This window comes from Danio rerio, chromosome 17 (assembly GCF_049306965.1).
Source record: "Danio rerio strain Tuebingen ecotype United States chromosome 17, GRCz12tu, whole genome shotgun sequence".
Lineage (NCBI taxonomy): Eukaryota > Metazoa > Chordata > Actinopteri > Cypriniformes > Danionidae > Danio > Danio rerio.
The window spans coordinates 22,666,103-22,694,005 of NC_133192.1; the positions used below are offsets into that span (position 1 = coordinate 22,666,103).

At 35.9% G+C, this 27,903-nt stretch overlaps 3 protein-coding genes and 1 long non-coding RNA gene across 11 annotated transcripts in view; 2 read left to right on the plus strand and 2 right to left on the minus strand.

Annotated features, from left to right (window-relative positions):
* LOC141378555 (uncharacterized) overlaps positions 1–27,903 on the plus strand; it is an 876,211-nt gene that overhangs the window by 793,210 nt on the left and 55,098 nt on the right. The gene's annotated exons all lie outside the window — the stretch shown is intronic.
* On the minus strand, positions 1,113–10,585 carry LOC141378556 (uncharacterized). 2 transcript variants are annotated; one of them, XR_012393357.1, is made up of 4 exons: positions 10,413–10,585; positions 8,749–8,847; positions 3,144–3,238; positions 1,113–2,824 (listed from the first exon to the last, which is right to left on the minus strand). It is a non-coding gene; the product is annotated as an uncharacterized lncRNA (long non-coding RNA). The 2 variants fall into 2 exon arrangements; XR_012393358.1 differs by lacking the exons at positions 1,113–2,824; positions 3,144–3,238 and adding an exon at positions 3,980–4,177.
* On the plus strand, positions 6,921–27,856 carry eno4 (enolase 4). 5 transcript variants are annotated; one of them, XM_073927327.1, is made up of 14 exons: positions 10,603–10,882; positions 11,125–11,253; positions 14,563–14,756; positions 14,947–15,095; positions 18,473–18,642; positions 18,910–18,960; positions 21,770–21,898; positions 22,026–22,097; positions 24,475–24,633; positions 24,762–24,887; positions 25,598–25,790; positions 26,400–26,452; positions 27,204–27,315; positions 27,422–27,856. In XM_073927327.1, exons 1-14 carry the CDS (start codon positions 10,709–10,711, stop codon positions 27,496–27,498), a joined length of 1,788 nt encoding a protein of 595 aa, XP_073783428.1. In that variant the 5' UTR covers positions 10,603–10,708; the 3' UTR covers positions 27,499–27,856.
* Positions 27,727–27,903, minus strand: part of shtn1 (shootin 1) — a 68,045-nt gene continuing 67,868 nt past the window's right edge. For all 3 annotated transcript variants that reach the window (XM_073927157.1, NM_001198761.1, XM_021467139.3), the window contains 1 exon segment: positions 27,727–27,903. The gene's annotated coding sequence lies outside the window, so the exon portion shown is untranslated.

Below are 27,903 nucleotides of genomic sequence, written 5' to 3' on the forward strand. Positions count from 1 at the left end.
GGTGTCACATACTGCATTCCATTCTGAGGGGCTCATCCCTATGCCATATTCTCCTGGTAGCTGTCACTCTGGAGGGTAAACCTTTCAAAAGGATTAGGACATAGGGATGAGCTTTGTCCTCCAAATTAAACAAAATAACAGATTTGCTTGTTCAGATGGCTTAGGCTCAAAGCAAAACTTGCAATGTGCCACCAGAACCAAAGTTGCTTATTCTTGGACTATGGCTATGTGGCTACTACACAGCACATCCGGAAAAAATTCATAGCGCTTCACCTTTTCCACATTTTTTATGTTACACCCGTATTCCAAAATGAATTAAATTAATTTATTTCCTCAAAATTCTACACACAATAGCCCATAATGACAATGTGAATTTTTTTTTTAAATTGTTGCAAATGTATTTAAATTAAAAACCTGAAAAATCACATGTACATAAGTATTCGCAGCCTTTGGTCAATACTGTGTTGATGCACCTTTGGTAGCAATTACAGCCTTAAGTCTTTTTGAATATGATGCCACAAGCTTGGCACACCTGTCTTTGAATGTTTACCCATTCCTCTTTGCAGTACCTCTCAAGCTCTATCAGGTTGGATGGGAAGCGACGGTGTACATCCATTTTCAGATCTCTCCAGAGATGTTCAATAGGATTCAGGTCTGGACTCACTTCACTGGGTTGTTGTGAATCCACTCCATTGATATTTTGGTGGTGTGCTTTGGGTCATTGTCCTGCTGGAAGATGAACTTCCAGTCTGAGGTCAAGAGCACTCTGAAGCTGGTTTTCATTCAGGATGTCTCTGTACATTGCTGCATTCATCTTTCCCTCTTTTCTGACTAGTCTTCCAGTTCCTGCAGCTTAAAATCATCCCCACAGCATGATGCTGCCACCACCATGCTTAATTGTAGTGATGTCTGGTGATGAGCGGTACCTGGTTTTCTCCAAATGTAACTCCTGGCATTCACTTTAATGAGTTAAATTTTAGTATCATCAGATTAGAGAATTTAGTTTCTTATGGTCTGAGAGTCCTTCAGATGCCTTTTGGCAAATTCCAGGCAGGGAGTGGCTTCCGTCTGGACACTCTACCATACAAGACTGATTGGTGAATTGCTGCACAGATGCTTGTCCTTCTGTAAGGTTCTCCTCTCTCCACAGAAGAACGCTGGAGCTCAGACAGAGTGACAATAGAGTTATTGATCACCTCCTGGACTAAGGCCCTTCTCCCCTGATCACTCAGCTTAGATGGTCGGCCAGCTCTAGGAAGAGTCCTGGTGGTTCCAAACATCTTCCACTTCAATGATGGAGGCCACTGTGCTTATCGGAACTTTCAGGACAGCAGAAAATTTTCTGCAACCTTTCCCAGCTTTATGCCTCGAGACAATTCTGTCTCGGAGGTCTACAGACAATACCTTTGTCTTCATTCTTGGTTTGTGCTTTGACAGGCACGGTCAACCCTGGGACCTTACTGGTGTATGCCTTTTCAAATCATGTCCAATCAACTGAATTTACCACAGGTGAGCTCCAATGAAGCTGCTGTAACGTTTCAAGAATGATTAGCGGAAACAGAATGTACATGAGCTCAATTTAGAGCTTCACTGCAAATAACATAAATACTTATGTACATGTGATTTTTTAGCTTTTTTATTTTTAATAATATTGCAACAATTTCAAAAATAAAATCTTTTGTTTTCACATTGTCAATATGGGGTATTGTGTGCAGAATATTTAGGAAACAAATTAATTTAATCCATTTTGGAATAAGGCTGTAACATAAAAAATGTGGAAAATGTGAAGCGCTATGAATACTTTCCTGATGCACTGTACACTGCAGAGTGTTTCTTCTATCTTTAAAATTCTGTTTGACCTCTGCCACAGCAGTAATAAACAGTTAGTAAACTGTCCTGTTCAGAACAGATGAGATTGCCTAGTTGTACTCATCCATTGATAAGCAATGGGTGCCTAATACACTGTTAACAGTCTGTTATTTGTCCTCCTCTGTAACAAGTTTGGGTTAAGTGCCCTCAAGTCCACAAGGGGGAAGTGTTCGTACAGAATGCGTTCAGAACCCAACACCCTGTCACCCTGTTTTTGGTTTGTCCCTCTGTAAATCTTCCCATTCTAGAGATATGCTGTCTAGTCATTTTGCCATAACAATCTGGCCTCCTCTCAAAATTGCTCAGATTTCCATACCCATTTCTTTTACATCAAATATAGTAATTGTTTGCTTATCATCTATTCAACCCAGACTTTCAAGGAACAGTTCACCCAGCTGAATTTTTCTTGAGTAGAACATTAAAGATGATGTTCCAGCTAAAACCATGTGATTTACAAAATGCATGTTAATGGTTACCAACACTTTGATAAAACAGTTTAATACATTTGACTCCTGACAATACATTGAGGCCTTATGAATTGAACATTTCTTGACAGTCTGGAGCACGAGTGTCCTGTCACATAATGGTCTATATGTGGGCACAACTTTATACATAAGCTGATATTGTTTGTTTACAACAGAGAGGACTGACGCATGCTTTATTGTTAATCAAAATGGCACTTACTTTTGTGTATCCTGGATGCTGCAACCTTTGTAAAAATGCTTTAAAGCAAAGAGTGTCAGCTCATGTGGGAGTTCGCAACACACGTCATTATGCATCAGGAAGATCATGCTCCAGACACTTTTGAAAGCATTGCTTGATGGATGAATGATATTTGCTTCGTTTGTGACAGATCATAATGTTTTGGCTCATCAATGTATTCAACTATGTCATTTTTTGGTCCTGTGGTGGTCTTTTCTCTTTCCAGGTTAGCCAATGTTAGTGTGCTCACCTGCTGTTGCAAAATGAACTGGTTTAGGTTTTTATAAATTTATTTTTTTACATTATGTGACAATTTCATACAATAATTTGAAATGTTTGTAAAACTATAATTTAAGAATTAACTAGTGGCTTATTGCCTGCTTCCTAGTACAATATCAGCTGCTTATTTGTACTTATAATATTCTGAAAAATCCTTATTCTACATCCTAAATCCTACCAAATACCCAAACCTAACTACATAATAAGCAGCAGATTAGGAGTTTATAATAGTTAAGGAATTTCTAATAGCCTTAAAATAAAGAAATGTTTTTATTAAGTTTTAAAACTTGCACCTTCTGGTTGACGCTTCAGAGCATTGTGCACCAGAACAGCCTGACACAGAAACAGTTTTTTCCCTCAGGCAATCCATCTTGTGAACACCTTACGACTGTAATTGTAAAACAAACATCACTACTTTTTATACACATAGGCATTTATTTATTTAACTTTTACATGCCAGTTTGCACGTATAACAGCTGCACATATAAATGTTGTATGTAGAAATATAGCTCTACATATACTTGTCAATTTGTATATTTGCATTCACTACTTGCTTCTATTTTTAAAATATATTTACTATCTGTTTATTTATTTATTAATTTTTTTGTCCTGTCTTTGTAATTCTGTTGCACTGTAGAAGCTCTGTTAAGAAAACAAATTCCTTGCTTGTGTGAACATAACTAGCAATAAAGCTCTTTCTGATTCTGATAAAATGTCAGTATCAGTAAACACTGCATGCATGCAATTTTGGACCAATCAGATCCCACTACTTTTTAAAACCAAAAAAAAAAAAAAGGTCTTGCCTTTATGCAGAATTATGAAATCTAGCATTAAGACTAGTCCCTGCATTCCCACAATCTCTGTTTGATAATGAATCAGTGAGGAAAGGTTATTAGGTGTCTCAGTGGTATGGACAAATTCTGTGCTTTTCTGAATGCAAAGAATGCAAGATACAGTAGTTATACATCTAATCACCTTCATTACAGTTGCTTATTATATTCGCAAGCAAGCTTTGGCAGCATGTTATGTGTAGAGGATGTGTGCTTTCGAAAACTTGACACTAATTTCATTAAATATTTAAATCTAAATTAAATTTAAATGATGCTGAACAATAGACTACAAACATGAATAGCATATAAATAAAAGTTTATTTACATGTATATATACAACAACAACAAAAAAGAAAAAGAAAAAAGCCTTGACGCTTGGACAACATGCTCTCGAGTCCACAAGGGGGAAGTGTTCATACAGAATGTCAAATCTGCACTGCACTTTGGACATTTCAGACTCCAACTGACCGAACTGATACAACAGCACGTTGTCTTTGCTTGAAAGAAAGAAAGAAAGAAAGAAAGAAAGAAAGAAAGAAAGAAAGAAAGAAAGAAAGAAAGAAAGAAAGAAAGAAAGAAAGAAAGAAAGAAAGAAAGAAAGAAAGTGTTCACTACTAAAATCTTTTTACAATTATAGATTTTTTGACAATATGATAACTTATGGTTATTTTTTTCTGCTTTAGAGAACCGCCCTTAAACGCCATTCACTTCTTTTTCAATTCAGAGAGTAGGCTAGTTGTAACTCTTGCTTATAAAGATCTTAAATGTAGCCTACATACAGTAACTGTAAATATGATTGGTATTTAACAGTATTTTCTACGACTAGGATTTATAAGTGTTCAGGCCGCAAAAAAACAAACAACAACAAAAAAAAAAAAAAAAAAACAACAACAACATAAACCTCTGAACTCCGACACACACAAAAGTCTGAACTTGTTCTAAAACTTGCGCACCGTTACGCAATATGCGTTGCTACTGTACGTAATTTACATGCGCTTCATTTGCAAGTCTGGTGGTATGCATTTACTTGTGGACCAATTATAAATGAAATACATATTTTTACTCTGCATTAGAATACTGCTAATGTTGACCCTGTGGATGTATAGCCAATAAGCTCGCCTGCAACTGTTATTTGCAATATACACAAGAGACCGAATTTGAAATGATTTAGTTATTAGCTAAAGTGAGCATTTCGCGTTTAGATTTTTTCATACTTTGCACATCTTCACTGTTAACACTATAACCATCACATTTAAATGGCACCTGCTAAATGTAAAATATCCCAAATTTCCGTTTAATTTGTAAACTAAATTGATTTCAATAATGCAAAAAGAATACATAAATAAATAAATCTAAAAACACATTGTTGAATTTTACTACGTCTGTCTATTGATTGCCGTATACAAAGCATTGAATGGGGCAAAGAGTATTTTGTATGATAATAAATTTTATTTTCTCCATATGGACTTAAATAACATCCTCTGCTTTAGACTAAATTGGCTAGGTTACAATTTCTAGTTAACACTACTAATGTTAATAAAACTTAGCCTATTAACAAAAGTTTTTAATAAAAAATTATCAGTAATAAGGCCAATTCTGTAGAAATTTGCTGAAAGATTCTGTAAGTGACTATTCCTTCGAATAGGCAATGTTTTTCACCACTACGCTGTTTTGTGCCCAGCTCTCTATGCGCACAAGGTAGGGTTAAATAACACTTGTCTCTTATTTTCCCAGGAAGAAAATGCATACTCATAAGAGTACATGCGAAGGTCAAGGGTTTGAGCTTACTTATGTATTTGCCAGATGGCAGCAAGCAAAGAAAGAATCGAATAATTCAACAAATCTGTCTTTTTCTTTTTCTCTCTCTCCCTCTCTCACTCTGGGTCCAGGTATCAGAGCAATGCGCGCGACCCGTCCATGAACCCTCTTTAGTGGGCTTAAGAGAGTGACTTAAACGAGATCGGCTCATTAAGCACCTCATTAAAGCAATTCTAAAGAGTAGCTTTGGCTTCAGCAATTCGCAATAATTTTATACCTATACCAATAAAATTGTTTCGGCTATTTGACATCTCTTTTCAAAAGTTGTCTTCAATATGTTGAAAGCTCATGGATTTGTTTGCGACTGGAATGCGTTTTGATGACTAAACAGGAACTCTAATTCACAATAAGCTATTTATAAGAAGAAAAAACCTTTCGATTTTAATATTTTAATACGCTTTATGTTTTATTATAAATGAAAGCTTTAGAATTGCTAAAGGTAATTACTAATCTGGCTATGTTAATTATGTATTTAAGATTATATTAATTAATGACGAATTCTTCAATTACATGCATAAAAGTTTTAATTTGTTTGTTTATTTATTATTATTATTGTTTGGAATTTTGCAAGTATATTTATAATTAAAATTACGCAAATACCAATTTTTGTTTTAAGTATACATATTTCAGTTCGAGCTCGAAAACTAGGACGAAGTATATGCTTAAATATTGAGAATAACTTAGCCAAAGACGAAAGGCTCTCGACAAATGCCCTGTAAGGGGCTATAGCCTACATTTCTGAAATAGACTCATAAAACAATTGAAGGAATTCCGCGCACTGAATCCTTGTGGTCGTATTAATTCAGGATGAAACCAGCTGAAAAAAATATCTATTGGTGTTCATTCAGATGACACCTGGCAAAGTTTGAAAACATGACTAGGCAAGTGAGCGGCTCTAAAAGCATTAATCAGGGCACCAGGCGATGCATCTGGCGGCTTAAGGATGGGAGAAGACGCGCTAATTAGGTAGAAATGGCCCTTTTCCCCCGTGACCCAGCGGGACCCTTGGCAAGCTGTTTAACATTAGTTAAGCAATTAAAACGTGTGAATGCAAATGTAGCTTTTGGTGAAAGCTCCGGCCGCGGCATAAAGTGCATTATATTCCGTGTTTGTTATAAGCCACATGATGCATGTCTGTATGCGAGGTCACAATTATGACGGCACGACAAGAACGCAATTACTGGCCTTAATGGAGGAAACAAAGCAACAAGTGGTTGGTCTGCAATTGACGCATACATATTCATAAAACATTAGCTTGCTAGAAATCAAATATTACAGAGGCGACAAGAAAGCCTGCAAGAAGTTTTTAGAAAGAAAAACACACCAGAAAACAAATGTTGGGAGTGTCTGAAACACTAGTCACATGTCTTGACAATGTGGATGTTTCCAGCTTTAACACTCCTGAAAAGCCTGGACTCCTTCACAGGGCCCAGCGGTCGCCTCAAAAACAGGCAAAGGTCTGTGTTTTAGTCACAGCTTAGCAGGGAATTGCGATACTCTTTGTTTGGTGACTCCTCTTGTGCTTTTCCTATGGTTCTATAAAGCTGGAGATATGGGGTCGTCAGGCTGCTTAGTATCACACAATTCTCGATTTGTCTTAAAGGAAGTGTTTGGACGCACCCTCTCCAAAATGTAAGTCAAGAAAAATTCTTAATCCAATGAAAGTTGTTGAGTGAATGCTAATTTGCATATTGCTATCGTTAAATTATGGAATATTATAGTTAAATGGTTCAGAATATTTTATAGATCAAATTGCTTAAAAGTTGCCTAAATTAATGGGCTCATCACAAAATTCTTACCCATATGTTTATCTAGTCAAGCAGATCATTTTAATTTTGCAACATGTATACCATGCGAAATGTGCATGCTCTCGTGGGCGGGATATTATAGCCTATGGAAAGAAAATACAGGCAAGTGCAAAAATAAAGGATGAGTGTGTCAGGACTTGAGAGTGTCCAGACGTGGCCGGCTGGTGGCGACAATAACATGCAAGCATGATAACCTGAACCGCACGGTCTATAATGGCCACATAATGGTCAAAAATCTGCTTAAATTGATCGAGAAAAATACATCATGTTCCGATTACCGTTTTTGTAAATCTAAATGCTCAAATGGGTGGTTTATCTGTTTCTGAAAACTGTAAAATCAGGCGTTTTACTTCATCTTGAAATATGATGCATTCTCCATTAGAGAACAATCCACGCGACTGCTTCCTAAATTATTGCTGCACTTTAACTCTGAAACGCTGTTTGGGGACGTGCTGAAATAAGAAATGTATCAACACGTTTCTCCTTAATTCACACTGCTCCGGAAATCTGATGTGGAGGCTCGGTTCGTGTTTAAGCAAGCATATTTTGTTGTGTCAGATATTATTTGTGTCTGCCTCATCTGCACTACCCAGCCAAGCGCAGCAAAAAGCCAATGAAACGCGCTTGAGACCGTGACGTCAGCAACGCTGGTGCCCTCTTGATGACTTCCTGTCCTGAAGCGACTGACCTTCGCGTGAACCTGAGTCCAGTCTCGAGCACGAGCGCGTGTCACACACTCACACAGGCGTTTAATTCGCAAAACGGATAAAAAAAAACTTGTTTATACTCGATATTATTCTATCCAAATAATGCTCTCAGATCTGTCTGACAATAGGATTATATCAAGATATTATAATTTGTTATAATTATGAGATTTTTTAATTTAGTTTAATATTAAATTATATAGCTATTATACTAAACTTTAGCAAAATGTCAGGCGTGTTTCTCTCATTAATCAAAGCACCAACCTTAAGACTTCCCTACTAAAATAACAGAAACGCAGGTAATAGGCTAGCTCATTTTATATAAATAAAATTATTAACAGCAATACGAGGTGAAAAATAAAAGAACGTGAAAAAAAAAATTTGTAAATGTTTAATGTAAATTAATAATCACTTTGCTTGTAACTTTTACGCAGGCCTATAGCTATAATAAATGATAAAAAAGAGGACAGTGCCGCTGACAGCTGCGCTCTGATCTCATCATACATTTAGACTCATCCTGGATTTTTCCCCTCCAAAAAAAAAAAAAAAAAAAAAAAAAAAAAAAAAAAAACCGACAGTACAAAACATGTTTTATTAAATCTGCACAGGGAGCACATAAAATAGGATTGCTTCTAATGCAATCATGGTGGGGACAATTCTCCTTCTCATGCGAGTGGATAAATAAATAGCTAAATTGCAGTTAAAATTCCTAAAACAAAACATTTGTAATATCCGTACCTGCATATTTAATTAGAACTCAAGCAAAGTACACTGCCAAATTATGAATATATATAGAGTCCATGCACGTAGTTACAGCTGCCATGCTTGAAGAAAAACCTGTAAAATACAAGATTTAAGACTAAAAGTCAAAAAGAAGTACAAGGTGTGTAATCAAATAAAGTTAAACTTCACATTAAATATTTAAACCTAATGTTTTTGTAATAAATAACTTTGTATTAAACTTTGCAAACTCCGTAACTGGTGTGTAAAATTAGTTAGGCTACATGAACGTCATAAAGCAATTTATATAATAAATGAACTAAATTATGCTTTCGCATGTCTGAAAATATTCTGCCAAATCTGTTTCATGAATGTTTTCAAACATTTAAAGAATGGATGGATAATTAAATAAATAATAGGCTATCGGAAGTAGATAATTTTAGCTGTGACGGTGTAAAACAGAATGGCGCACTGCAAGGCCTGTTCATCCCATCCATCCAAACGAACAAACAAATACTTATCTAAAATGCTGGCAACTTTTGCACTTTGTATAATTTAGCCTGTATGGATTCAAGCGAGAGATTAGCATTTAATAATTTTGTTTACGCCTGAAAGCATTTGTAATGGGTTACTCTGAAGCAACTTTGAGAAGATAGCCTACATGTTAGGCTACGTAAAATTTCCTAATATTATATTTATTAATATATTATTATTATTATTATTAATAATAATAATAATAATTTTACTTATTTTCCCCACCATAATCATCAATAGTATTATCATTATTATTTTTTATTAGCCTACTATTATTACTATTATTATTATTAGCAATAATAATTTTACTCCCGTTCCCCACTTGCATAAAAACATCAACAGTCTTATTATTATTATCGAATAGTTATTATCAGTTATGCAAGTTATAGCCATTTCTTATTTATCTATTTATTGTAGCCTACATTAACGCATTTTTATTTGTTTTTTGTTAATGTTTTTTTTTGTCAATAAACACGTAGCTCAACAAAAATATTTTAAAGCTTCAGATCAAAGCTTTGGATGGTCTACACACGTTTTCACATGTAAAAAGTTTTGCCTTTCAGAAATGCCTTATAAATTTGGAGCTCCTAGGACACAACACTGATAAACAAGAGCAGGCATTTTCAACCTAACAGATCATTTCTTGAGCACTGAATAAACCTTCCATTGCATTTTCATTACCACATACATTCATATATCACATGGACCGCGAGTATAAGATTAACTTCAGTAGGCTAAATGTTAAATCCGGGGGTTCCGTAAAGCTCTTATCCAACAGGCTGACATGGAGAACCAAACCATAATGCGGACAAATAATTTGATTTGTAATAAATTCTGTTGCGTTTGTTTTTCTGAAATTGAATTAAAATGAACAAAGAAAATATAGGATACTTGTATACTTATATAAATGTGTGCAGGCTGTTATTCTAGCAGGCCTAACTTACAAATAATAATAATAGTTCTTTACTCTTTTTTAAATTAGTGAGTGCATGACATGTATTAGTTTTTTTATTTAATAGTTAAATGTTTTTTAATTGGTTTATTTTTTTTTATATTAAAGTACTGTTCGTAAACTTTAGGCTAAAGTTATAAACAAGAGGTCCAGAAATACTTAGCATACTGGTTTTGTGTGAATATTTATAGCTTACCGCCGAAGCTTATAGCTAAACACTGTTCATCAGTGAACCCATCACTTTAAGTCAAGAGGAATGAAAGGTAGATCTAGTGAGCACAAAACAGCGTCAAAACAGAAATATAACTTGCTCCAATTAAATCCGTTATGAATGGGAAAGGCAATCGCAATTCTCGCGGTGTTGCATGTGAGGTTGCCGAGCAACCACAGATCATCAACAAAGCCCGCGAGGACGCGCTCATGACGGCGTCTGTTGACTACAGACTGTAAACAAATGTGCAGAAATTCTGTTCTGCTTCTAAACCAGCAACTATGTCATATAAAGGATTCCCGAGCCATAGCAAAGTGTCAAAAGAGGACCAAGAGTTTTACGACTTGAAGAACAAAGCCGCCGAATATTACAGGTCCAACGGGGTCCCGCAAAAGATAGAAAGCGTCCTGAACGAGATGTTTTGGCAGAAGCCAGATGATATCTATGGTTATCTGGTGGGACAAATCACTTATTCTTTTGAGTTATTACAGCTCTGAACAATTCATTTCCAAATTTTAATTTTAGCTGTTTTATAATTATTGAATGCAAATTTGACATTGCGTCTTCTCCAGTGTATATGTTATTCTCTCAGAAAAATAACCGAAAGTCAGTATTGATGTACTTGAGATCCCCCCATAATTACGCACCAACATAATATACTGAAATCAATAACTGCCTACTCACTGCTCTTTTTCAGGCGAACTATTTTTCCGGGCTCTCATATACTCCAGTTATTAGTAAAATCACCGGAAAGGAGGTGTTTGACGGAAGAGGTTTGACAGCAGTTCAGGCTGAAGTTCACTGCATCATCAGAAACGAGGAAAAGGTATTTCAGATTTTTTTTTTCAAAGCAGATGGTAAAAAGTTTTTGAAAAATGTTTCTTGTGCTCATCAAGGCTGAATTTGTTTCATCAAAAATACTGAAAAAAAACTGCAATACTGTGAAATTTAATTGCAGTTTTTTAATGTGAATGTTGATCATTATAATATGGAAAAATTATCCCCCAAAAATATGTATATTATTATCAACCCTGAAAACAGTTGTTGTGCCTTATACCATACATCCTTTTATAAACACTATATAACACTTTTAAATAATCAATAACACATTATTTAAAAGTAACAGCCAGAAAATAAATAAACAGACAAAAACAAATTAAACAGAACAAAAATCTTTCAACATTGATAACATAAGAACCAAATAATTCCAACGTTATTTCACAATATTATTGTATTTTTGATCAAACAAATGAAGCCATGACAGCCAGAAAAAGATTTCTTTCAAAAACATTAAAATATCTTAATGCTTCTAAACTTTTGACCGATGATCTGCCAATTTAATCCAAAGGATTTAGATGTATTACAGTAAGCAGGCCTAAAATAATGAAAACATTTTACAGGCAGCAAGGTGGATATCAGATCTAAGTGTTTCTATATCAACGGTTATAAAGAACTAGAAGCTGGTCTCCCCATGACCTTTCACCTTATGCCATTTGCACCATGCTGTACAGTTCACAGGAGAAATTTGTAGTGACACGATGATGAATTTAGGTCACAGCATGTCCACATAGACGAACACATAACAATTAGAGTAGGAGAGCATGCCCGTTTATACTGTGACGCACGTGTCTCAGCAACCAACCGCTATGTGTGAATATCAGATCACTCTCTGTCTCTCATTCGCCGGCTGTTTTGCCTTCTCTCCATCTCTCTGTTTGGGCTTGCCGAGTAAGCATTATGTCTTCTGGCATGGTGGCCGTATTGCAGTGGAGAGTGCTGCTGTTTTGGTTTGGCACATTGAGAGCGTTTGACGGTAATACAGCAGGACAGGGAACAGCCCGATTGTAGGCATGAGCTGGGGGAGGAGAGGTGAAAGGAGGAGAGCTCATGAATAAAAGGGCAGAAATAAGGGGAGAAATGCCCATACTAAGAGAGAATGGCAAACGCTGTCCAGATTCAGATGAGAGATGCTTTGACGGTCCTGGAATGTGAATGTTGACCTTTGTATTAGCAATAGCCAAATCCTAACACCCTTCTTCAGGTCTAACTGAAGGCCTACGGCACCATTTAGCATGGCTGTGCAAAATAAAACCTACTTATCACATCATATATCTACATTTTTGTTATTCACCTTATTTTAAGGAATGTAGTGTTCACAATGAAATAATATTCAGTCTTGAATTTTGAAATTGCTTATATTTGTGACCATGATCCTCCTGATTAGCTATTTAAAAAATGCAGAACTTTTCCTAAAAGGCTGAATATCATGCAATCTATCAAAACCTAAATTAATTTAAATATACGAAGAAGAAATGTAATAAGTAGATTGATCTTTTTTTATTATTCAAACACAAAACAATACTGTCATTTCGAGCATATTTTTAGGCATAGAATTACAAAAAAGTGCCATGTTTTCAGAAAAAAAACATTAACAGTTGTCATTTTCTTGAAAGAAAAAATGCTGCAAATGACAAAACCTTTATTGGAAAATTAAAAAAAATGTTATCAGACTTTTATCAGATAAAATAAATAATTAAAACATTCAGTATATTAAGATAAATTTTACATATAATTTATATTTTAGTTAGTTTATTATAAAATGTCTATTCAACAAACTGAAAAAACTGATGTACTGTACCGATGTACTAAAATAATTAACTCTACAACTTAAAATAAAGTAAATAGTTTAATCAAAATATTAAAAAAGTAATAAATGTGATGCTTAAGTACATTGATGCTTTAGAATTGGATTTTTTTGAAGAAGCATTTCTAATTATTATCAGTTTTGAAAACTGCCGTGCTGCTTCATATTTCCATATTCATAAATTTGATCAAAATTCATTTATTTCATTTTCGGCTTAGTCCCTTTATTAATCTGGGGTCGCCACAGCAGAATGAGTCACCAACACATCCATCATATGTTTTATGCAGCGGATAAAACATATGATGTCACCTCATGTCTTTGACCTGTGGGGAAAACCGGAGCACCCGGAGGAAACCCGTGGGAACACAAGGAAGACATGCAAACTCCACACAAAAATGCCAACTGACCCAGCCGAGGCTAGAAACAGCGACCTTCTTGGTACCCACTGCGCCACTATGATGCCCTTGATCAAAATTAACAATAAATAATAATAATAATAATAATAATCATGTGCCTTATAACAATATATAATGGAATTCTTTCTCATACGCATTTGTACACAGGACCTTACAACTTTTATATTTATAACAAATTTGTACATAAAATGTATCGTCCAGAGCTCTTTTGTCTACTCGCATTTCTGTTAAATGTTTGTCGTCTTTTCTTATATTTTTTTGTTCATGTTGTCACTTGTCACCTTATGTACACTGGAAGCTTCTGTAGTCAAAACAAATTCCTTGCGTGTGTAAAGCACACTTGGACCAGTTCTGAACCAACCAGTTCTGATTCTGCTTAGAAAAGTGACAGTAAAACTTAAACAAATGTGCATTATATTTTTACATCTCCGAAAAACTGTTAGCTTTAATTAATCTAATTTAAGAAATCCTCTAAAGTTAAGTGTAACACAGTTTCCACAAAAATATGAAGCAGAACAATAAGTTAACACTGATAATAATATGAACCAATGTTAAAGTCCATGTGTAATCCAATTCTATATGTGAGCAATTAATTAATGCAAGCTAATCCACTTTTTTATTCTTCATAATCTTTAATCAAAGTCTGATCACTTGCTTTTGCGTTTGGAGTGGCAGTCCCTCTCTGTTGATGTCAGTTTGACAGCTTCAGCCACAATGTTCTTATCCATGCCACTCTTACTGTTTGTTTGCTACGAATGAATGATCCCAGCTCCCAAATTAACATTTCATTTGAGTTGGAAGTACACCAACATACTGAAATAAATGTCTTTGCAACTTCTGGTTTAGGCAGTAATTAAGAATTAATAATGATTGAACAAGTAAATAAGCATTTTAGGCTTTCTGATGGATTCCATGAGTGCAAATAAATAATATAAAATAATGCTAAAAGACTAGATTTTTATGTATACTACATAATTTGTCAAACTATACTAGCCTAAAATATTACATATATAATATAGAGGAACTGATTGTAAGGTGCATTTTGAAAGTCACTGGCCTTTTGTGTAAATCATAGATGGTGTGCGGTGCAGTGATGGATGGCTCTTTTGATGGTCTGCCTGATGGTGTGGAATCAGGGGAGATGCTTTCTAATGGCGACCTGCAACATCTGTCTATCACAACGGCTCTGAAGTGGATCAGAGAGAATTTCAGTCCAGTGCTGCGAGGCTTCAACCCCACTGACCAAACCAATGTAGACAAAATACTCAGGTGATCACACAACTCAACGTACACAAGAAGATCCACTCAGATTCTGACATGAAGGTTGCTGTTATTACTGTGTTTTACATTTATGCATTCAGCAGATGCTTTTATCCCAACTACAAATGGAAAATGAAGTGGTTCATCAATAGTCTTTAATAAACACATGTATGACTGAGGCTGTGTGTATGTTCTGTAGTGATTTTGCCATGGCACGTTACCTGGAGCACAAGGACAGTCTTATCAGAGAGAAAGAGGAGGAGCTAAGAAATGAAGCGATGTCTGAAGCTCCGCCCCAGGCCACTCCTACATCAGCTCCTGCCAAAGATAAGAAAGGCAATGATAAAGGTGAACTTATGCAGTCAACATTTATATGTATGAAATCTGAAACTCGTACTTGTTTTTCATTTCTAGATACTCTTTTTACCTACTGAATTCAACTGTAGTGCTCTATTCTTATGCCACTACCAATAAAAATCTAAAAAAAAAAAAAAAGGGGGGGGGGAAATATTGCACCACTTAATTTAATTGCCATTCCACGTTTGGCTTAAAGTAATGCAGTCATGATTATGAAGTCTGGCTGATGATTAATTGTCTAAGTAATAATAATACAATTAAAAAGATACATTTTCTGTTTTGAGGCCTTACAGACATCTAATGTTTGGCCAAAAAAGTACAGTTTATATAGATTTTTTATATTTTGAAATATATGTTGAGTTTTTTGTATCTGTTGCAAGTCGGAAGATTTGTCCAACAAGTTTTCCCAATCTCTCAAGATTTATCCACAAGTTGTTGGCATTGCTACTGTTTGAAGTTTTTAATATATTATTAGCAATAGTATTGTATTAACAGAAGTGGTGTTAATGAGTCCAGCAGGGGGCGCTCAACAAGTGGACTGTGTGGGTCCTAACGCCCAGTATATTAATTTGGACTCTATACTGCTCAGTGAGCATCGTCTTTTTTAAGAGATGTTAAACCAAGGTCCTGACTCTCTGTGGTCAATAGAAATCCCAGGATGTCCTTCGAAAAAGAGTAGGGGTTTAACACCGGCATCCTGATCAAATTTGCCCACTCGCCTTTGTCCATCATGGCACCTAACCATCCCCATATCAAAATTGGCTTCATCACTCTGTCTCCTCTCCACCAATCAGCTGTTGTGTGGTGTGTGTTCTAGAGCAATATGTCTGCGGTTGAGTCATCCAGGTGGATGTTACACACTAATGGTGGATGAGGAGATTTCCCCCAAAATGTGTAAAGCACATTCAGTGTCTAGAAAAGTGCTATATAAATGTAAGGAACTATTATTAATAATTATATTATTAGTAGTTATTAGAAGAGAAAAACTTTACACATGCAGTCTCTAACAAATCTGAATGTGAAAGTAAAAGGCATGTGTTTTTGGAATTGTGCCTCTGTAATTTGGTTAATGTCTCTCTTTAAAGGAATTGCAGGAATCACAGTCATCTGAAACCAGCAACTAGACAGTTATTCAATCTAAACCCAGCTGTTTCAGATGACTGTGATTCCTGCAATTCATCTGCGCGTATATTTTCTATTATTGTTGCATGAATACAACATCAAATTTGTAAAAAAGTAACATATGTCTTTCCCGCAGAGTTCTTACAGGTTTGGAAATCCTTAAAAATGCTTGAAATATAATGTAGTCTTTTCAAGGTTTGAAATGTGCTTAGATTTTGGATAAAGTACTCAAAACTGCTTGTAATGTAATTGTGTTGCTTTCATAATAATTTGTTTCTAAATAGGTAAGAATTGAGAATAAATGACAGTACTTCAATGTTAAAACTAAAAAAACTGCAACAATGTAGGCTTATTCTGAAAATGTCTCCCTATACATTTCTGGAGATCGTGAATTATGCAGCCGGAAGTCTGTATGGCTGCATTTCGTCTTCAAAGCGAACACTATGTGGCCGTATGGCGCCATCTCTTTTTGTGCTAGCAGCTGACTGCGTACCTCTGTATAAACAGCGTTCTGCTGTTACCAGTTTGTCCAGTAGCTTGCCATGTACGTTGGCGAACTTGAGACACAGAGCGGAGTTGAACATGATAATGGTGTTCGAGTCCGGCAAAGAACAGTTCCAGAAAGCAGGTAAGACAAAAACAGAAGTCCAAAAATAAAATAAACAAGTAAATAACAGGGTAAGAATGTGGTAAAAACTAAAAAACGGTAAAGAACAGGTAAGGGCTTTTCTTTTTCTGGATTGCTTTTTAAAACACTGTCGGTTGGATTTAGAGGAGGAGGAGGGTGGGTGGGTGGGTGGGTGGGTGGTTGGGTCGGTCGGTCGGTCGGTCGGTCGGTCGGTCGGTCGGTCGGTCGGTCGGTCGGTCGGTCGGTCGGTCGGTCGGTCGGTCGGTCGGTCGGTCGGTCAGTCAGTCAGTCAGTCAGTCAGTCAGTCAGTCAGTCAGTCAACTGTGGCCCCTGGTGGATTTACTCTAAAACAGCAGATGTGAATGATCGTCACGAAAGAAATTTAAGATCTCAAAAAGCGTACCTATCGGCCTGCGGTGGATTCGCGAAAACAAAAACTTACATATTTGGCACTCTCCAGAAATGTATATAGCGGTACGTTTTCAGAATGAGCCTGGGTAGATTACCATATTATACTATACAACAGAATACTCTAACAGCATCTGACACAATTTTGTATGAGCTATGTATTGGTGTGTAAATATGTAACACATGTAAAGTGCATGAAATGTTTGAAAATGCATCTGGAAAATGCTTGAAAAGTGCTCAAATGTCACATAAAAATGTGTAAAAGCCCTGTTACCAACAATGTGCAAGTAAATAGCACACAGCTTGCACAAGATCTTATATAGACATGTCACATGTTTTTACAGTCCATGTACAGTACAACACGTAAACAGCTTTTTAAAATGTATTCACATTAGAGATTGTCTTTAAAATGCATTCTTCAAATATATCTGGAATAATGTAGACATACCTTACATCTAGCCATTTCACAGATTCCTTAGTATTCCTTATTAATTGAGGTCACACAGTAAATGCATCAGAGCGGTGGAAGCATCAGAGCCAGGTTAAGTGAAGATGCTACAAGAGAACAACAACCGTGTTAGTGCATGCCCATGGGATTTAAAAGACAGAAGGTCAAGATTCCAGTCAATCTCACTGATCTGAGAGCTGTTCTAAAAGCAGTCTGAAAGATTCCACGCTCCTCTGTTTCATAGAATCCCTACTGGGAGCAGCTCTCAGCTACATTAGCAGCTTGTACTGAATCATTCCATGTGACGCTGCTGACACTGTTTTCACCTTTTCATTTAATCCAGGCTTTCTTGAAATCTGAGAGATATCAAAGAGCGATATACAGATTTAAAGGTGCCCCAAGTAACCTGTTCCACTGTAAAAACCTTTTACCCCTACAGAAATGAATAGCACTTTTGAAAATTTTTTAAAGCGATGGTCTTCAGTCATATCACTGGCCTAGAAAAAGCCGTTTTATACAGTACTACATTGGAATGGGTTGTGTCCTTTTGCGGCCGCCATGTTACCATCACGCGATCAGATGAATACTTCTCACTTAGTCTCAATAACCCTGCCATTATAAACGATCCAAGTATCATGAATATAACTGATATGATGACATCAGTGAGTAAAAACCTTCTTGTTTAGGATTGAGAGGATCTATGAGAACATAGCTGCATGTCCTTCAGCCTGACCTCTCCATCCTCTGCACTCTATCTTTCAGGCAAAAAAGGAAACATCACAGAGAATCCCCTTCCTCCTGCAGAGCCTCCAGTGCCGAGGCTGCCAGGGGCCACAGCAGTGGGTGCAGTTTCATTGGCAGTGGCCAAAACTGCCGCTGAACTTTTAGGAACACCTCTATATAGACATATCACAGCAGTAAGAGACCCACAGGTAAAAATCTGGGTTTTCTGTGTTACCTTTGTACTTATCTAGCAAGAAAATGTATTCTTTAGTTTTGGTCTTCTCCTAACATTCCTTCGGTCAATATGAGGTTAAATCAGGTTGCCATTTTCCTTCACTTACAAAAACTGACCTTTGTCTTGTATCAGAAATCTGATGATTTCTGGCATATCTGAAATCCTCTATGGGAGTTTTTAGAGAATGTATAATGAAAAAATTTTTTGTTCATTTTACCCTTTTGTTAATTTTACGCAATAGGTAGTGCAATCACCTCACAGCAAGAAGGATTCTGGTTCGAGTCTTGGCTGGGTCAGTTGGCGTTTCTGAGTGGAGTTTGCATGTTCTCCCCGTGTTCGCGTGGGTTTTCTGGTTCTGGTTTCCCCCACAGTCCAAGGACATGCGATAAAGGTAAATTGGGTAGGCTAAATTATCCATAGTATATGAGTGTGACTGAGTGTGTATGGATGTTTCCCAGAGATGGGTTGCAGCTGAAGGGTACCCGCTGCGTAAAACATATGCTGGATTTGTTTGCGGTTCATTCCGCTGTGGCAACCACAGATTAATAAAGGGACTAAGCCAAAAATGAAAATAAATGAATATTTTTAGGGGTTTTTCACTTTTTTATTGTGAAAGGATAGTGGAGGACAGACATGAAAGCATTGGGAGCAGAGAGCGGGGAAGGATCAGCATAGGACCTCGAGGCAGGAATCGAACCCGGGTCGCTGTGAGCACCATGGTGCTATATGTCAGCACACATAACCACTAGGCTATTAGCGGAAAATTTTCCTAATTTATTTAATAATGTTATGCTTTAATTATAATACTTTATATGAACTATTCATAAATTAATGTTGTTTTAAGCTTAGTCCCTTTACTATTCTGGGGTCACCAAAGTGGAATGAACTGCCAACTTATCCAGCATATGTTTTACACAATGGATGCTCTTCCAGCTGCAACCTAACACTGGGAAACATTCATACACACTCATTCATACACATACACTACAGACAATTAAGCTTACTCAATATACCTATAGTGCATGTCGTTAACCTTGTGGGGGAAACCGGAGAACCTGGAAGAACTTCTTGCTGTGAGGTGATTGTGCTACCCACTGCACTACCATGATGCATTTATAACTAATACAGCATGAATTTTTGATTTTATAATAAATGTATTAAAGATAACAAACACAATCTCATTTATCACAGAATGGAGTTACACTATTTTGCCTTAATTTGCTTGCTGATGTCTTCTGCATAGTCCACTATGCGTTGAGTGACGTTGTTTAAAATTTTGAAAATCGGATTTATTTCCAACATTTGATTAAAACATTTCACTTTGGTTTGCTTTTATTGTAGTTCAGCAATAAAACAAACAAACAAAAAAAAGGTTAAATCAAATAAGAAATGATGATGCCCTACTCTGGGCATCTCTGCTTTAAATAAATGTTTTTTTTTTTATTAATCTGGATGTGGTAAGATTTTATGTCTACTTTCATGTCTCCATGTTCATCATGGAGCCTAACAAAATGCATTTGTACGTTCAAATACATTAATTTTAGTTTGCTTTTGTTTTTTTGTACATTTGCATCTCATGATAAAATTTGCATGACATGAAGAGTAATTTACTTTTCTGCCATTTATGATCACTTATCTTAGAAATGTAATTGTGACTTTTTCTCTCTGAACTGGATGATATAAACTTGCATTTGCTAACTAAGACAGAATTCCATGATATAAACGCACAATGGCAAGTTATAAGTCCAACTCTCATGAAAAAAAAAAATACTTTTTTCATTATTTTTTTACAATTGTAAGTTTATATCTCACAGTTTGGACTTTATAACACACAATTTATATCTGGAAATTCTGAGAAAGAATAAAAAAAAATTGCATTTTTATCACAGAGTATATACAGGAATCAGAAATTATAATTCAATACCTTTTTTATGACTCTTTCCATACATTTTAAAACCTTATAACCACTTTTCAACAGGAAACACTGGCGAGATTTTAACTTACAGTATATTTATTAAATATTAATGTAAGAAATTAATCCAAAACTAAAACATTATTCAATGACTGAATAAAAATCTATTAAATCTAGCTAATTCAGCAGGTTGGCTCCTATAAAACTGCAGAAATAATGGTGTTACTGCAGTAAACAAAGCAGCATGATTTCAAATCTAGCAAGATTTTATTGATTTCATAAACTACACAGCATTCAGATATTCGCAGATTTAACTCAGGCAGACCTTACCTTACAAAAATTATACAAAATTCATTACCTTGCAAAATAGCATTTAAGAGAATTAAATTTCTCTACATTTATTTACCAACTTTTAATAATTTTTAAGACCCCGCCAACACCCTGTATCATGTGCTTATGGAAAAAATTTGAATTGTGGGATAAAAGTCCCAGTTATCTTTTCTGTTTTTTTTTTCATTCAGTGAAGGAAAGCTTTTCTTTCTCAGCTCTTTTCTAAATGTGAAACTGCTCAGTTCAGTTTTCAGAACTTGCAGCCAAATTAAAAAGTGCATGTGCAAGCTGCACAAATATGCTTACCATTGTAGTGGCAATACTAGCATCACACAAACTCTACAATAAAACCATCCTGTTCACATAAAAACTGTAGTATACTTTTAAAGTGCCTGTAAATACACAGACGCACATATCAAAGAGCGATATACAGATTTAAAGGTGCCCCAAGTAACCTGTTTCACTGTAAAAACCTTTTATCCTTACAGAAATGAATAGCATTTTTAAAAAAATGTTTAAAGGGATGGTCTTCAGTCATATCACTGGGCTAGAAAAAGCTGTTTTATACTACATGGAATAGGTCAAGTCCTTTTGCGGCCACCATGTCAACATCACTCGATCAGATGAATACTTTTCACTTAGTCTCAATAACCCTGCCATTATAAATGATGCAAGTATCATAAATATATCTAATACGATGACATCAGTGAATAACATCATTTATGTTAACCATGAAGTGAACATGTACGTACTTGAAAATAATACATTATGGGAGAAGACTTCTGATTGGAGCTCTATACAAAAAGACAATGTAAACCTACTTGTTATCTTCTTGCTCACTTCTCATGAGCTACTTTAGGCTCAGAAAGAGATGCAGTTGCCAGTGCCTATCATTACAATAATGAGCTGTGGAAAGAACTCTGCGGGGAAACTAAACCTTCTGGAGGAGATCATCCTCATGCCCAGCTCATCACTAAGAGTCAGAGAAGTATGCAAGAAAGTTAAACACAACTTTTTTTTTTTTTAGTAAAGTAGGCTGTGTTTGATGCACAAGCACTGTTAGTGATGTTTATCTTTGGTGCATGTGTGTGTGTGTGTGTGTGTGGGCCTTGCAGGTCATTGGAATGGGCCTTGATCTGCAGTGTGAAATGAGGAGAATTTTGAATGGATCGACATATAAAGCTTTGGTAAGGATGGTCTCACAGGGTTTGACTCTTCGACAATGGAACATAATGCTTTATGCTCCGGCTCACACAAAAGCATCAAGCAGGACACAAATTACATGTGGATTTTTTTTGATGCTTTGATGGGGTAATTATCTGCACATCACCATCTGAATGAAATAAACAGGCCTCAATCACGTGCAGGGCTTATGAATGGCGATTGAACCACTTAACAGCATGTCACACGATAAATATATATTTATGTTTAGATGGGAGGCTATTACTCGTGCGCTGTGCATTGTGGAACACGCACAGCACTATTGCTATAGCCTTTAAAAAAAAAGACCTTCATAACATTATAGAGTAGAGGTGCTGGGCAGGATATAGGTTTAGCACACTCTGTTTATCAGTTGAGTTTGTTCAGGAGAGTTTGATTTGCAGAAACTAAACTGTGTAATTTTTGCTGTGATTTTTTTTTAGAATCTTCTGAGCTACCAGCAATTTTTCATTTTCATCAATATATCTAAAACTATAAAAAATACACCTTGTCAAAGAGAGCATTTTGCATGTGGTAAAAATCATTCGGATGCATTCCTTATGTGTGTTTATTTTCCCCTAGACTTCAAAAGTCTGAAAATCTTGATCATTTTGTTGGTCTCGTTAGTCAACTCTGATCTTTACTTCTTACTTTCAAGTTACGTGATTGGCTGGGCCATTCTAGCGATTTTATTTTCTTGTCTTGAGACTAGTTGCGTGTTTGCTAGATTGTGATTAGATCATGAAATGTCTACCCTGGTTTCATTCTCACCATCTTGGTTATGTACAGTAGGTGTTATGAAAGTAGCAGCTAATATTAATTTACATCAGGGGTCTCAAACTCAATTTACCTGGGGTCCGCAGGAGGCAAAGTCTGGGTGAGGCTGGGCCGCATAAGGGATTTCACAAAAAAAAAGTCGTCAAATGTCATTATTAACAGTTTTAATTATTTCTTCTGAACATGAAGTGTCCTGAACATTAATAGAACATTGAGTGAAGATTATGAACAGTTCTTCTGAACATGGCATCTTTTGCCTACTTCTTGCTGCCAGAGACTTGACAGCGCTTCTTCTCACAAATCTGAACCACATTTGGCTTTAGAGCGGAAGCAGTTGAGACCCTCAGAATGGCTTGAAGATGATCATGATTAAGTCTAGACCTGTACTTTGACTTATTGAAGTTCAAGGTGGAGAATAACTTCTCACACAAATATGTGCTCCCAAAAAGGCCAAGTCCTAGGGAAAAAAGTGGGGGAACTCGCTCAAAACTTCCATTCCCTCACCTAAAAAAAGGCGTATATATGTATAGATAAAACAAACCCACCCCACTCCAGTCACATCAGTCTGTACCAGTCTGTATCTACCTATAATATATATAAGATGCAGGCTGTAGCTAGGTAGCTAAGTGGCAGGCAGGGGCGGGAACAGCTTACCTTGGTTCTGGCCGGCGCGAGTTCCCTCCCGTCACAGCGTCTAACAAAGGGGCGGGGTGCGTGATGACAACACCGGCATCCCCGCCCCTTTGTTTACACGGCGGGCGAGGAATGCCAGTGACCGCTGTGTACAGATAGAATCAGCGGAGCGGGGAGCGCTCTCTCCCCGCTCCGCTGATTCTGTCAGTGTACAGCGGTCGGCGCGGGCCACAAAATATTGCACTGAGGGCCGCAAATGGCCCGCGAGTTTGAGACCCCTGATTTACATTGACGAGGGGCAGGGTTGCTTTCTAAATACTGAGAAATGTCTGCTGCTGCTGTCTGGGCTTTCCGTGCTCTTTTTCACCCCCACTTTTTTCATGTGTTCAATATCTTTTCCCTGTGTCATTTCATTTCTCACTCATTGTCAATTACTTTAGCATGTTTAATGCAGCAGATGCCCTTCCAGCCACAACCCAGTGCTGGGAAACACCCATAATTCTCTCATTCACACATTTATTCTCTATAGCCAGTAGTGTAACCAATTCAATTAGTTTATCATATAGATTAGATAAATTATATCAATTTAAATAATCAAATCCAATATGTGTGCAATATATATTATAATATAATATAATATAATGTAATGTAATATATAATATAATATAATATAATATAATATATATTTTTGATTAGAATTAAAATTATATATTGTAAAACTGAATGCAGATTTGGTCATAAAACAATCTCAAGCCTGGTGTGGTATACTGGTATACTGTATGAAAATAAATAATTATTGCAATTTCACAGATAGCTGGTTCAGATATGTCCATGGAAGTATACAGTCTGAAACTTACTAACCAATTGAATTTTTACCACAAGTATCCAAAACTGTATTTTTTCAACATGTGTGATTTTTCTCTGTGACTGACCTGTTGTCTCTGTGTTTCCCAGCCTGTAGGGGTATCAGACGAGGGAGCTTTACAGGTGGGCTTTGACCGTCCTGAACAGGCTCTTGATTTGCTCGCAGAAGCGTGTGCAAACCTTGCGCTTCCTCTAGGTTCAGACCTGCACTTGGCTGTAAACTGTGCAGCACACAGCCTTATGGATTATGTGAGTAACTGAAGGAAAGAACAGTAGGATTTAATTGCTTCATATTGACTAAAGCAAGTACTAAATCAGATATAGCAGCGTTTAGTATTTACCTCTAAAATCTTTTGCTGTCTCTTGCTGTCTTCTAGTCTCGTGGGAAGTATGAGGTGATGTCAGGCTGTCACAAATCCCCAGATGAGCTGGTGGATATTTATGAGGGGCTGATTAATAAATATCCGGCTATCAGATCCCTCATTGATCCTTTCAGGAAAGAGGTGAGTTAAAAAACAACTCTTTATCCACTTTTTCCCCGCGAATGACGAATGTATTTCAAATTATAGATTGCACTTCTAGTTGGGGAATTTCCATTCAAAATAACTGTAATATAATATAATATAATATAATATAATATAATATAATATAATATAATATAATATAATATAATATAATATAATATGTCTTTATATCTGTCTATCTGTCTTTAATAATGTATGTTATTTTTTCCAGTGACATATTTATTGTCATCTCCTTAAGCCACCTCTCTATATTTGGTCCCACCAACTTTTTTCAGTAAATTGATGTCTTTTAGCTTGCAAAAAGCACATATCAACAAATACATATTCTCTTCTTCTTAAATTTTGATTGCTAGGGTTATTTTCTTAGTGCATTCCCTAAACTACAGACATATTCAACTCAATATTGCTAGGGAAAGACTTGAGTAAAGTGTTTGAGGTTATTTGTCTGCTGTAAGCAATTAGTTCATTTTAATATTAGTTTAGTTTAGTTCATAATAATAGTCATTTCCTTTTAATATTGAATGGACGATCTGTCCAGTGATTGTTTTATAATTTAAAGAAAGTTACTCACATTGGATAACAAAGAGCATGCTGTGGCATAGGAAAAATGTGGATAAAGCAATAGAAGTAACCTTATAAAGTATGATACTCATCTAGGAAAGAAAACTAACAGCGCGTCTCTACTTCAGGATGTAGGCCAGTGGGAAAGACTGGCCTCAGTGATTGGTCAGTCCTGCTGTCTGCTAGCAGATGCTGCATCCAATCTCTGTCCTCGCTGGAGAGAAGCGAAGCCCCTCCCACCTGGAGCTACCAAGGCCATTATTAGACACCACAGTGATATGACCATCTCTGACCTCATACAGAGCATAGCGGAGCACAAAGGTAAACATAAGCTAACAGTCTAAGAACCAGGGAACTGGAAGCCACAAGGGAGTACACTAAGGGGGCTGTAAAAATGTTAATAATATGTATAACAAAGAAAAATAAGATTAGAATATCATTTAGAAATGTTATTCATATAATTAAAAATAGAATTAAAATCATTTAATAAATATAAAAAAATAATTTAACATAATTAAATGATACTACATTTAAAATACTTTAAATGAGATTTTATCCACGGTTTATTATTATAATAAATGAAAATTAAAACAAATAAATACAAATGAGGATAAATTAAATATAAAAAAATAACAATAATAGAATGTGTTAACAAAAATATATAAAATATTATATTGGATAGAAAACTAGAACAAATTTAATATAATTTTTTTCACATAAAATTTAGGTTTTGTATGCTTTCAATCAGGGTACCTTCCATGAGAACGATCATATTTGGGGGTCCATAGCATCTGAAAGCTTGACTACCCCTGCGATACAAAAGAGGACGAAACAGTTCAAACAAATCAAGTGTAAACTGTTTTCAGGCATTGTTGTTTTAACAATAATTAGCAAAAGTTAAGTACATATCTCTTTCATTTGTGCGTTGAGATGCAGAGACGATTCTGGCAGCAGGCAGTGGTGATGCATCAGTGGTGGACCTGGTGAGTTGGATGCTTTTCTTGATTTATTATGATGGATTTATTTGTTAGGACATTCATCAGAATTTCTCAGTGGCATGTGTTTGATTGTGCTTTTTAATAGAAATACAATAGGTCACACTTTATAATAAGGTTTCATTAGGTCATGTATTTACCAACATGAACTAATAATGAACAACAGTATTTATTAATCATAGTTCAACATCTACTAATGCATTATTAACATCCAAATCCATGCTTGTTAACATTAGATAATGCACTGTAAAATAATAATGAACAATTGTATTTTCATTAACTATCATGGCCAAATGCTGTAATAAATGTATTGTTCATTGTTTGTTCATGTTTCTTCATTTCCAAAAAATGTAATTAATAATTCGGCTCTCAAATATGAACATAAAAGTAAAAAAACTAATAAAGTTTATGATTTTACATTTTAATCGTAAACACACACACACACACACACAAAATGTTGCTAAACCCAAACCAAATTGATTACAGTAAAAAATCAATCAGTTTTCTAAATTTATGTAACCTTTTTCCATTACAAACTATATTACCATAGCACAAAAAAGCTATAAAAACCTGTCATTATTTTCCGGATTTGATAAGTGACATATAATGCCGAATCTTAAATGTTTCTTCACTTGAATGTTTTTATATTTTTTTTTACTTCCTAAATTTTTCTGTTTAGTTAACCTTTGAGTCTGTTTTTTGCTACCAGACCTCAATGTATATATATGTGTGTTTTAAGGCAGTAGGGTCAGGCGTGTCCTTTCTCAAACTGGGCGGCCTGAGAGGAGCAGAGCGAATGGACAAATACAATCGTCTGATGGCCATAGAAGAAGAGCAGGAGGGGATCGCGGGTACGGTTCACACATTCTCACACTCGCTTAATGCTGACCATCATTAGTGGCGTCTATAGTCAGAAAACTAGCGTGTTACGATGTTTGCTGCCTTTGTGTGTTGCAGGTGCCGGAGAAATAAACCAGCCTGTGTCATTTGAGTCTGAAAGCGGCTGGAACTCGCTGACCGTCTCTGCTAAATGACTTCATCTCCTGTCTGTGGAACATTATCACAGTAGGGGTTTCCTGACCTGATTGCATGACATTAAAAACTCACATCAAAAATATCTTTTGGTAAACATGCAAACTGACTCACCTCATATATTGTGTTAGAATATGTGCAGAAATATGCTGTAATGCTGTTTCTTTTTTTAAATAAGAACATTATTATTTAAACATGCATTTAAATGAATAAATACAGCCTACTCAGAATTTGCGAAATATATATTTATATTTGTCACAGTGATTATTTCATAACAGACTCTGTATTAATTGTGTGATTGAGATCTAATTTTTCTCACAAAATGAAGTTAATTAAAATGGAGAGAGAGACAGTCTGTCATTTTCCTTCCCGAGTTTCTTTTTCGCTTCCATGTGCTCCAGAATTAT